At 42.7% G+C, this 13,152-nt stretch overlaps 1 protein-coding gene across 2 annotated transcripts in view; it reads right to left on the reverse strand.

Annotated features, from left to right (window-relative positions):
• The window catches only part of LOC113023072 (receptor-type tyrosine-protein phosphatase gamma-like), a 358,096-nt gene that overhangs the window by 58,085 nt on the left and 286,859 nt on the right, over positions 1–13,152 (reverse strand). For both annotated transcript variants that reach the window (XM_080301449.1, XM_080301450.1), the window contains exon 9: positions 11,391–11,575. In XM_080301449.1, coding sequence (XP_080157575.1) covers positions 11,391–11,575 — 185 coding nt within the window. The remainder of the gene's footprint in view (positions 1–11,390; positions 11,576–13,152) is intronic.

A 13,152-nucleotide genomic window follows, 5' to 3' on the forward strand; every position in this document is an offset into this window, starting at 1 on the left:
AGGGATATAATATTTCTTAGGTAATATTAGTGCAAAACAACTCTGGACTCTACTTTCTACTTTTTATTTTCAGTAGCTCTTTTATTTACGTTTTTAAGTATATGATCTGACTTTGCTGTGCAAAGGTCATCATAAATCGAGTTTTCTTAAACAAAGTTTGTGGTAATCCAGAGCACATCTGATTTCTCTGGGAAAACATTCTCTGACTTTCTCAGCCCCAAAGCTGATGGACTGTCACGGGAGTTGAGGGAGCACTCTGGAGACTTATTGCGTGGTGTACATTTACCCCCACTGTAAATAAATGCACTGTTCATTGCACTAAGTCCAGCGTTTGGGTCCTTTCTCCAACATTCCCCACGGTCTGCCAGCCAGACTGTGACAGAACGATCCTGCCAGATGGACCCAGTGGACTTTTCGGAGAGGTTCAGGAGGGAGGTGACAGACAAAGTAAATCGTCTGTGTGACCTGTGGCTGGAAGCGCACGCGGAGGTTTTACGGTGCGCTGTGGAGAAGCAGTTGCACAATCTTTTTCCGATTGTGGCGGATTTCCTGCTCAACACCCTTCACCTCCACTCTCCGATCCAGGCTGCCCCCCCACCCGGCCAGTCTGAAGTTCTTCAGCCCGACACGCCGGCCCTGACGTCTACCCAGAAACGACGTTCGCGCCGTCGGCATTCCTCACCGCAGCCGACCTCCCAGACATCTCAAGAGCCGGCTGTGGTGAGTAATAAGGACACTTTTTCATTTCTCACCCCATCTGCTTTTTTGTTTACAGTGGATGGTGACACCGCTGACGCAGCTGCAAGCCGGCCAACGGTACAGCTAGCGCCGCCTCATTTAGCGGTCTCCACACCACTCGCTGCTTCACCATCTGCAGTTGTGGCGCTGCCGTCATCTCATCCGCCTGCAGTCACCCCTCAGCCATCTTCTTCACCGGCTGCTACGTCGCCACCCGCACCGGCCCTACCCGAGCGGGAGCTCGGCGAGCGGGAGGAGCCAGCCCCGCCAGCTGAGGAGCCCGGCGAGCCGGAGGAGCGCGGCGAGCCGGAGGGGTCCGTGCCGGAGCCGGAGCTCAGCGAGCCCCAGCGGGAGCTCAGCGAGCGGGAGGAGCCCGCGCTGCAGCCGGTGGAGCTCGGCAAGCGGGAGCCGCAGGAGGAGCTCGCGCTGCCCGAGCAGGAGCTCAGCGAGCCGGAGCGGGAGCTCGGCGTGTGGGAGGAGCGCCCACCATCGAGAGAGCGGCTCGGCGTGCCGGAGGGACCCGCTCAGCCACATCCGGAGATCGGCGTGCCGGAGGGACCCGCTCAGCCTGAGCAGGGGGTCAGTGTGCAGGATCCACGTCCACGCCCTCCATGCCGTCCACGTCCAGCACGTCGGGGATTATGGGCCATTCTACTCCACCGCCCGCCGGAGCTGTTGCAACGCCGCCGCAACCAGACCCGTGGCCGTCCGCCGGAGCTGTCACACGGCCGCCACCAGTCACACGGCCGCCACCAGTCACACGGCCGCCACCGGACCCGTGGCCGTCCGCCGGAGCTGTCGCGACGCTGCCGCCACCGGGCCCGTGGCAGGCCGCTAGAGCTGTCACACTGCCGTCACCGGACCCATGGCCGCCTGCCGGAGTTCCAACACCGCCGTCACCAGGCCCGTGGCCGGCCGCCGGAGCTGTTGCGACGCCGCCGCCACCGGACCCGTGGCAGGCCGCCTGAAGTATTCTGTTGCTATCACGGGACCCGGGGCAGGCCACCGGAGGAGCAGCGCTGCCAACCGGACCCGTGGCAGGCCACCAGAACTGTTCCGCCGCTGCTGTCGGACCCGTGGCCGCCCACCAGAGCTGCTGCGTTTCCATCAAGGGGTTAGAGGTAGGCCACCTGAACTGTTTTGCCGCCACTGCCTAACCCACAGCAGGTCCCGCTTGTTTTGCCATCCTGCAGGTCGGCCGCCAGAACTGTGTTTGCTGCCACTGGACCGGGGGATTGGACTGTTGAACTGTGTTTTTCTTTGTTGCTTTGTGGTGGCTGTTTAGCGGAGAGGTTTAGCTCTCTCCCGTTGCTACTTCAATCATGAAACTGATCAATGATCAGCTGATCGGCTTTTCTGTCGCAAGTCCGTCTCTCTTGTTTGTTTTTGGCCCATTTTGCTCCAGAAAGAGGAAACCAGCGGCTGAACAACAGCAGCACGTTTAAGCTTGATAAGCTGTTGTTAGAACTTATTTAATATTACTTTCTACACCAGGATCTTTATCTACGCAGCTGACGTAACTGTGCAGGGGCGGATCTAGCAAAGTTTAGGCAGGGGGGCCGATAGGGCATGAACAGGGAAAAGGGGGCACAAAGAAATACTTTTCTTTCTTATTCTCATATAAAATGTCGAGCTTTTAATAAATAATTATCTGAATCTGACACCCAAAGTTTTAATCTTTTGTAAAATGTATAGAAGTCCATTACTGTATATAGTAACTGTTAAGTCTAATATACCCTAGTAAGCTATACTACTTCTTCCTTTGGGAACCATCTGTGCAGTCTGCAGTTCTGTTGAAGAAAGATGTTGAATCTATTTAATTATTCTTGAAAAATTATTTATTTCTGTGCATTTTTTTTCACACTGCATCAAATTAAAGTTGATTAGGTCGATTAAGCATCATGAGGTGGAGGGTGGGGGGGTTCCCTATATTTTTTTGCTGGGAGTTGGAACCCTATTAGTTAGGTTGTTTAATATTTCTGCTAAATACTCTTTACAACACCAGAATAGGGAGGATGGAGTAGGTTTAAGTTTATTAGATTGATCAGTGTTCCTGAACTATGAAATATTTTGGGTGCAGTGTATTTTTTACATACAGGTATAACAGAATAGCTTTAGTGTTGTTGTTTATTTAAACTTTAGTATGGAATTATGCGAAATGCAGTAAGATATTAAAAAACAGTTTTATTGATTAATAAAAAAAACACAAAAGGGCCGATGATTTTTTTTGTTGTTGTTGTTGTGTAACAGCATGGACAATGAGGTGGTGGATTGGCCAGATGCTGGCCAATGTGTAAAAATAACTCAACTGTTTGGTGGTGGCTATGGCGGAGCTTCCACAGATGTCAGCAGGTGGATGAGAGAAAGGGGAGGCAGGAGGAGCAGAGACCTGAGGCGGTCTGAGTGTCAGGTGAACTGAACTTCAGGTAAGAAGTTATGACCTGCAGTGTATCTGGGTCAGATATAAACCAAGTTTAGGTGGAGTTTATTTTCATTGTGCTGACTTTTTACAGTCAGTTACAATAATTCGTACTGCGTACTAGCTAGCATGACGGGGGTTCTATACAGAGTGCTATGATGTTACTGATAGTTTATTTTATTCATAAGGTTAGTTAGTAGAGTTGCCAACCATCCCGTAAAAATCGCCTCTTATTTAGAGAAAATATTACGCGTTTCGTATTGAGCTGAAAAGGAACAGTTTGTCCCGGACTTCAGCTGGAATGAAAAAGACACAAAGCTGGAGTTATTCTGTGTCTTTGCTGTACAGCTGCCTCTTCTCCTCTCATTCTCTCCCCTCCCTCTCCTGTTGCTACTTCAATTATAAAACTGATCAATGATCAGCTGATCTCCTTTTCTCTTTTGTTTGTTTATCGCCCACTTTGCGCCAGAAAGAGGAAACCAGCGGATGTCGCGCTAAACAACAGCAGCCGGTCTCTAGTCAAAATGCCCGGGCTGTGTTTTTGTCCCAGTCCAGCCCTGGTCACGACATGCAGTGAATTAATCTGAGAAGGTGCATTAAAAAATAAATGGCTGGGCCATCAGTGCACATCGCAGATTAGCTCACATAGACACATTAATTGTGCCGCTTCCTAATGATGGTATCTCAGCTAACAAACCCAACTACCAGATTCAACTTGTAATTGGCTAAAATCACAAGTTGAGAGGGACGTTGCTAGCTGGCAGTTGTTTCAAGCGATGTTGAAATTTCCACATTCTGACACTTCAAATGCTTCAGGAGCTGTCGGCTCAGCGCAGCATCAGCACCACGGATACATCCGTAGACTCGAGACAGAATTCACAATGTGTTTTTGGGACTTTCAGGTGTTTGGACCAATGTTTTCTTTTCTGATCAAACCAGAAAGGTTTGTCAGCTGGATTTGTTTCGCATTAACTGGCTGGACACAGAGGACATCGAAATGCAGCTGATTGAACTGAAAAGCGCGACTCTGTGGGGTCAAAGTTTGCAGAACTACGAAGCAGCTGGAATCCACAGCTGTGTGTGTTCATGGAGCTGCATGTTCACCTGCTGGACATCACTACCTGACAGGTTTAACTGGCTTCAGAACATTGCAGAGGCCTTATTGACAGTATTTGGCTCTACATGTCTGTGTGAGTCCTCAGGTAGCCTCTGAATGCTGGACACTGGGGAGACCTGTGTCTCTGAGTGGGAGACCAGAGATCACATTAACATGTGTGTCTCTGTATTAACAAACATGCAAAATTGGCCCAGTTTATTTTTCTTATCATTGTTGTGAGGAGACCATAAATAGCATTTGTATTTTCTGTTGTTCAGTTCATTTGCTGTTATGGATAAAAAGTCTTTTTTTGTTTCAAAATAGCTGATAAGTATTCGCTGATAGCTGCCTACATCTGCGAACAAATATAATCCTATAAAGTTGTTCTATATAGTGTGTAACTTAGTATAGAGCGTTATTGAACTGTGACTGTAGTAGAGGTGGGAATCACCATACATCCCACGATACGATATTATCACAATACTTAACGCACGATACGATATTATTGCAATTTTTTTTAAATATTTTGCGATATTCAGATTCTGTACATAAAGGTAAACTTTGATATTAGATAAAATGAATATTGATAAAGTCTCACACTCAGTCTTTCTCTCATTTCAGTCAGTTTTATTGTTGACAAACTGAACGGTTTGTATTACAGTCTAGTCCAACTTAACTGAATGCAACCATCTGGTACAATTATAGCTATTCTGAACTATGCAATTTATGAAAACTATGCAGCCCCTTCAGCAACTGAAGAATTTGAAAGTACATTAAAACAAAATATAATTTTACATTAAATAAAAACGTTTTAAACTTAATTAAAATAAAACATGTCTTAAATTAAAAGTTAAACACATTTGGACAGTGAAGGAATGTCAGGATTCCTGCTCAGAAAAAGGAGCTGATCAACATGCTCTGCTGTCCCTGTATCGATACATTATTAGCAAACAAAATTAGCAAACAAAATATCACGATACTACACAGTATCGATTTTTTCCCCCACCCCTAGACTGTAGATACAGAAAACAAAAGAAAAAGGTTTTCAGGATATGCAAGATTTGCTTTTGTCCTGGTTGTCTACATGAGGCAACAAGGGTCTGCAGCACAGGTTAGCAAGATTGTCACTGACCTAAAACAGAGGGAATCGTGTATTAAACACACTGTGCAATTATTAGCAGAGTAAAAATGCATTTTTGCACAAAATCAGGTTAATTAAGCAGGCGTGAAATGGAGGAGGAGCCTTCATTCTACAAAGACAATTGTACACACCGGCTCACTCCTTGGTGGCTGCTTGTCGGGGCCTGGAGCCTGGGGCTCGCTCGGGCCACTTCGGAGGTGGGGTGCCCCCGGCCTCTCGGCCTGGGGCTCGGTCACTCAGGCACAGCTGGCTGCCGGCGGAGCTCACGGGCGCGTCACTGCAACCCCCCCTTGGCTTCTGCTCCGCGGCTGCTGAGTGAGCCCTCATCTGGGACTCTCCTCAGCTCTTTCTGGGACAGTGGCGCGGCTGCCCCTCTGTTGGTCTTCCTTGGTCTCTTGTGTTCTGGGGGCCTCTGCCCCTCTACCAGATCATTACATGAAGGAACCTTTTACAAACACAAGCGCGTCCATGCTCACAGGTGTACACACGGGTGATCACACCCACAAACTGCACCCTTTTTGGCTCCTACCTCAAAGCACACTGTGTTCTGTTGATCTTATGTGCTGCACAATAATGTTTAATATTTAGTATTTACTGTCATATTCCCATATATCATTGTGATGCTGTTTATTCTATTACTCTTGTTCTCTTCTGCTTGTTTTCTTTTTTCTTTCTCAACAGGTGATCCAGGTGATTGATATATGCATTATTTTTTTCTGCCCACTCTGTTGGTTTTTGTCTTTTGCCCTTCTCCCCCGTCCCTCTTCTCAGCTGTTTCTCTTTCCCTCTTTCTTTCTCCCCTTCTTTCCCCCAGTCAAATCTGTCCCGTATTCAGCAAGTGAAAATAAAATAAACAATAAAAGGTGAATCAAATGGACCATTACGGCAAGGCTGGGATGGTCAATTTGGTAAAGTAAATCCGTTGGGCCTCTTTCTTCGTCTTTAGACAATAATTCTGATGCAAAAGAGCCAAACGGGACAGGCCAAAAAAAAGAAGAAAAAAAAATACAAAGACAATTGTGTGACTATGAATTATTAAGCTGACGCTAGTCTATGACACAGTACATATACAGAATCTGTTGTGTTATTAGACTGGTGTGAATGATTTTATATCAAATAGGCAGTGTTGGGAAGGTTACTTTTAAAATGTATTCCATTACAGAATACAGAATACATGCCCCAAAATGTATTCTGTAACGTATTCCGTTACGTTACTCAATGAGAGTAACGTATTCTGAATACTTTGGATTGCTTAATATATTATCATGCTTTTTACAACAACGTGAATGTACTATTGCTGTGTGATTTATTACTATTACTGAAGGTCTGCGACTCCGAACTGTAGTAAAGGGACCTCTGACTAATACGGCGGGGTCCCTGTCGGCTCGTAGCCGAAAAATAGCTTTACCTTGTTGTGTGGGTCAACTTTTCTGGCGAGAGACAGAGAGAGGCGTTGAAAGGCTGCTCCAACGAAACTTATTGTTTTCGGAGGAAAACACGAACACGGTGTACAGTTGAGTCTTAATAGCTTACTTACAGCTGGGCTCGTCAGGCACTCTTCTTGGCTGCAGTGGTTATTATTATATTTACATGCTTCCAGCTCCCGTTTTTCCTCGATGACAACTCGTACCTTTCCACTCCCCTTTTTCTCCCTCCTCGCGCTCACAGACCCATAACGTGTATGGCAGTCCATTCTCCCTGCAGCACGGACTACACTGCCCATGATGCTACATTCTTTAGAGCTATGCTTGTAGCATTCTGCCTGTTAGCTTAGCACAACAACAACAACAACGAAAAGGCGCTCTCTCACCCAGGAAACACACAGTCGCATAGAGAGAGAGAGAGCGTCGCCCTGTAACCATGGCAACCGTAACGCTGCCGCCTGGAACAACAGGACGTAGCTGTCAAACAAACCCAAACAGTCCTGACCCGCGACAAAATGAAACAGGAAAGTACCGCAGTGTAATCCATTTATTTCAACAAAGTAACTGTATTCTAAATACCACCTGTTTAAACGGTAACTGTAACGGAATACAGTTACTCATATTTTGTATTTTAAATACGTAACGGCGATACATGTATTCCGTTACTCCCCAACACTGCAAATAGGCTCCCCTCCATTAAACCTATAAATAATACAATAAATTCAAACTTGTGTACCCAATTAAATTTTTTTTAAAGTAGTTAAAGATGTGTGCTATATATTCTTCCTCAAATCCTCAAAAAAGAAGCCACATTCAGTCTTTCATGCATCTCAGTGCTGTTCTACAAAAAAACAACATGTAGCTGTGTAACTGAAACCCACTGGCTGTTAATGTCAGTGAGCCAGTAAACCTTAAATAAACCTAGAGCAAAATCATTAAGTTGTTAAACACTTTGTAAGCTCACTGTTATTCCCCTCTTTCCCTCCATTTTATATAAAAATGTATTTTTGTGCCATCAATCTTTTTTTTCCACTTCATTCATCTTGTATCTCATATCTTAAAGCTTATATTCAGTAGCTGCTGAATCAACTGCAATATGAAACATGCTTGCACTACTTTTTAATATTCATTTTTGTGTGGCTGCTCACAGGCATCCACACTATTGAAATCCTGTTTCTCTTTATTCTTTATTCCACTATAATCTAGTTGCTTTTTTGGCACTTAACTACTTCCTCAGTTTTCAGCCGATTTTCACCGTTCAAACTCTAAACTGTTCTGCTCTTTCTGCTAATGGGTGCTATGACTTTTGGTACTTATAACTATTATATCTTTTTAAAATATTACACTTTTTTCCTTTTTTTTGTCCCATTGAAATGAATGGAAAACTTCCACGATTCTGCTAAAACTTAACTACTTCCTCATACTTTCACGTAGAACAATCATTCAAACTTTAAATTGTTCTCAACTTATTGGGCTATTCATGTATGATTCAGCTTTTTCATATCTTCTACCATTTTAATCTCATCCCTCTTTAAGTTTTCAGTTGCAAAATTGTGATTTTTCAGAAAATATATGCGTTGTTACGGTTGCTATGCAACTAACTCAGAGTGGACAGTTGAACTTTCTGAATTTTCTCTTCATGTCCGAACAACTTCTTGCTACTCGCTCAATTTCCACTCAACCCCCACAAATTATACATCAAAACGTAGGTATTTTTGCTGGCTTTCAGAAAATGTCACTATCATTGTTGTGGGATTTACAGATTTTTAGCAAATCTCCTCAGACCAACACAAAGTCCGACAACTCTCCATAGACAGTCAATAGAGAATTTGTTCAACATCACCGCTGGAATTCTCTAATGAGAGGCATTTTCAAATCGTCATAGCCTCAAGTTAAAACAATATATCTTCAGACACTCCTGACGCTCACAATTCAAGAATTTTTTCCTCACCTATTACCGTTTGGCCATGAATTATGTTTGTTTGTTTGAGGGTAGGAAATTCGTCCGTCGCTCAGATTTCTTCAGATTTCGAACTCTGGAAATTAGGCACTTTTTTCTCTCTTCATGTCTTTTTGATGGATTTTGACAGAGCCCTGAAAATGTCCATGACTGTTCACCAAAGCCTGCTGTTTCTTATGATGAAAGAATGATATTGATGCTCCATATAGATTTACAGTTACAAAACGTTGTTTGAGGGCAAGTCAAGGCAGTTTTTGCTTCGCCTCGACTCAGTTACAGTGTGTTACAAGTCACATATCTTTAATAATTTATACTTTAATTATGAATTATGAAGACCTGAAGATTCCCCCATCTCTTCTGAACAAAACGGTGTTAGAATGACCATTCTAGCCTCTACGGTTAGGAAATTATGGCCATTTGTTCGAGGAGAATCCTGAATGTGAGAAATACACTGAAGAAAACTCACACCTCTCTCTGTGTCTGTGTGTGTAAGGGCTGACTACAGCAGGTGCAGCTAATTCGACTGACCTACATATACCAAGCCCAGACTCTCCACAGCTCCTGTTCCCTTTACTCTCTGTGTATGTGTGTGTCTATCAATATTTCTACTATGTTAAAGTATTACTGCTAAATCATACTACTTCTGCTAAATCATAGTATTTATACCAAATCATAGTATTCAAACCAAAGCATTGTATTTGTACAAAGTCATATATTTCTTCTAAATCATAGTATTTCAATCAAATCTTAGAAGTTGTGGTAAAATGCAGTATTTCTGCCATATCATTGTATTTGTGCCAAATCATAGTATTTGTGCCCAATTAATATTTCTGTTATGTTATAGTATATGTGCTGAATATAGTATATGTGCCAAATAATAATAATAATGGATTGGATTTATATGGCGCTTTTCTGGGCACCGAAAGCGCTTTACAATTCCACTATTCATACACTCTCGCATTCACACACTGGTGGAGGCAGTTACAGTTGTAGCCACAGCTGCCCTGGGGCAGACTGACAGAAGCGAGGCTGCCATATCGTGCCATCGGCCCCTCTGGCCAACACCAGTAGGCAAGTAGGGTAAAGTTCTTGCCCAAGGACACAACGACCAGGACAGAGAGCCCAGGGATCGAACCGGCGACCTTACGGTTACAGATGCGATTCCCAACCCCCTGAGCCACGGTTGCCCCAAATCTTAGTATTTGTGCCATATTGTGGTATTTGTGCAGAAACATAGAATGTCTGCAAAATCATAGTATTTGTGCCAAATCACAGTATTTGTCCTAAAACACAGTATTTTTCCCAAATTGTAGTATTTGTGCAAAAACATTGTACGTCTGCAAAATCATAGTATATCTGCTATGTTATACTATTACTACTAAGTCATAGTATTTCTGCTTTGTTATAGTATTTGTGCTAAAATGTAGTATTTCTGCCAAATCATAGTATTACTGCTATTTCATAGTATTTGAGAAAAATTACAGTATTTCTGCTAATACATAGCAGGAATAAAATGATTTAGCAGAAATACTATCTTATAATACTTTTACTCAATTAAAGTATTTGTGCCAAAGTTTAGTATTTCTGCCAAATCGTGGTATTTCTGCTAAATCTTAGTAATTCTGCTCAATGACTGAATTTCTGCTATGTTGTAGTATTTTTGCTAGATTATAGTATTTCTGCTAAGTCAAAGTATTCCATGTAAATCATAAATCACAAATAATGTCTCAAATGCTACGATTTGGCAGGAAAAATATTATTTAGTATAAATACTATGTTTTAGCACAAATACTATGATTTATCACAAATGCTATGATTTGGTACAAATACTGTGATTTGGCACAAACACTGTGATTTACCAGAAATACTGTGATTTGGAAGAAATACTATGTTTTATTAAAATTACTATGTTCAAACTTTAAAAAATTCTGCTCTTTTTGCTAATGTGTGGTATGACTTTTGGTACTCATAACTTCTATACTTTTTGAGATATTGAATTTTATATGCAATTTTTTTGCCCATTGAGATAAATGGAACACATTGTCAGTGTGGTCATTGATTTTAGTTGCCGGGTCAAGCTGTGTTTTAGCTCAGTGAGATGAGCATCCGTTCTCGGAGCGGGAGGCCCGGGTTCAAATCCTGCTTATGGCAACAATATTTCAGTTCACAGTTAAACTTTTTAAACTCTTTTCAACACAAATTTCAGCTTCTTCACCCCTTTTCAAAAGAATTTTCAGTTTTTTCACCCCTGAAACTTTTCATCTTTTTCAGCTATTTTCAGCAAACAGCTTCAGCGTTATAGCATCCATGGGGCAGGGATAGCTCCGTAGGTAGAGTGGTGGCCCCATGATCAGAAGGTCGGGGGTTCGACTCCACTGAACGGCTACCCTGAGGTACCCCTGAGCTAGGTACCGTCCCTACACACTGCTCCCCGGGCGCTGCACTGGTGGCTGCCCATTGCTTCACTGGGTGAATGCAGAGGAACTATTTCCCTATGGGGACTAACACGCACACTTTACACAGCATTTTTGCAGGAAATGCAAATTTTTCTAGTTAAAACTTAGCATCCACCTATAATGTGGCTCCAACCCTGCAGTCCCTCAAAGACTCACCAGTTTGTGTTTGGCATCCGTTAGGTGGGTCTCTTCGTAGCTGTCATCATGGGCCGTCCAGCTGTAAGATACCAGGAAATGCTGGATGGGTGAGTGGTAGGTGACCTCCGGATGAGCCCAACGCACCACCAAAGCACTGCCATTGACATGCTGCACCTTCATGTTTATGGGAGCACTACTGCAGACTGGGAGGAGGGTGGAAGCAGGGTCAATGAAAGTCACAAGTGAAGTTGTGGATATGTGCAGAAAGAGCAAGAGGGAAGGCGTTAAAGTGCAAAATATAGTAGCCGGAAAAAGAAAGGTATGCAAGAGGGAAATGAGGAAGGGTAGGTAGGAATAAACAAAGCAATGCAATCAGATGGAAAAAACAACAATATTTATGAAAGGATGATGAATAATGAAGAATATGTTAGTACAAAGAAGAGGAGTGATAGGAAAGAAGAAAGAACGGAGATTAAAACAATGAGAAAATGAAAAGGAAAATTACATTTAAGAAAAATTAAAAGCAAAATGGAAGGAAATGGAGAAATTATAGAAATAAACATAAGAATAGAGATGAAGAAAGGTATGAGGAAAATAAAGAAAAGAGTGGAGAAAGAAGTAAAGAGGAAATGGGAAATTAAGACAAGTTACAGGAACAGATTATAAAAAGGAGAGTGAAGAAGGAAGTGAACGTAGAAGAATGGGCATGAGAAAGAAAAAGGATAGGGAAGATATAAAAATATGTAATGTAAAGGGAGAATGAACGAGGCAGATAATGATTAAAGACAGAGAGAGAGAGAGAGAGAGAGAGAGAGAGAGAGATCATTTAATGACTGAATACATTGGCTCAGCTTGTCTTTCAGATACACTCGAGAGGGAGGAAGAGCAACATAAATAAATGACAGGACTATAAAGTCAAATGCACAAATAAATGCTTTACAGGTATTGTAGCTGTAGATTCACATGGCAGCATCTGACCAATCACAAATATGGACAGGTCTACTGATCATTTTTTCAACAGTACATGGTTCTGGGTCTTTTTCACCCAGCATGTTGAATTTCATGTTTTTTGTATTATTATGTTCTAATTTGTTTAGTCTTCAGTTAGTTCTGTTGATACTGAGTTCAGTTCCTCTATTTAGTTCTTGTCTAATTTCCTTCCATGTCTGTTGGTTTTGGTGTCGTGTCTTCAGTGTGCAACTCAGGTCCCCTGTGTCTAAGTCTCCCTTCCCCTTTGTGTGTCTCAGTGGTGTCTTTGTCCTGTGTCCTGTCTCCTCTTGGTTCCCCTTGTGTCATCTGTTATGTGTTTTCTCCCTAGCTGTCATGTTGTGTGTATTAGTTTCTTAGTTATGTCCGTGCTCCATCTACGTTTTCTATGTCCCTGATGTTATGTCAAGCCCGTGTATCTCTGTGCTTCCTGTTTTACAACAGTGTCGAGTCCTTTGTCATGTTGTCTGTATTGTCTTTTTGTCTCCTGTGTCAGGGTCTAGTTCTCTCGTTTCCCTGTGTTTTGTGTTTTAGTTTTCCCAGTTTAGTCAATCAGTCTAGTCTAAGTTCACATTTTGCCTTTTATTTATGTTAACATTATCATTTAAACAGGCAATACCTCTATACTAGCAAAATAAGAGATAAAGGGTTGCCACTTGTGAAAAAATTTGGCTGTGCAACGTATATTTAATTTTTTCAAGTTTTAAAAAAAAACATGACATCTTTAAGTCAAAGGAGCTTGCAAAGACTGAGAACCTTCACAGACACATGACATCTTTAAGCCTAAGCTTAA

The sequence above is a fragment of the Astatotilapia calliptera genome, chromosome 5 (assembly GCF_964374335.1).
Source record: "Astatotilapia calliptera chromosome 5, fAstCal68.1, whole genome shotgun sequence".
Taxonomy (NCBI): domain Eukaryota; kingdom Metazoa; phylum Chordata; class Actinopteri; order Cichliformes; family Cichlidae; genus Astatotilapia; species Astatotilapia calliptera.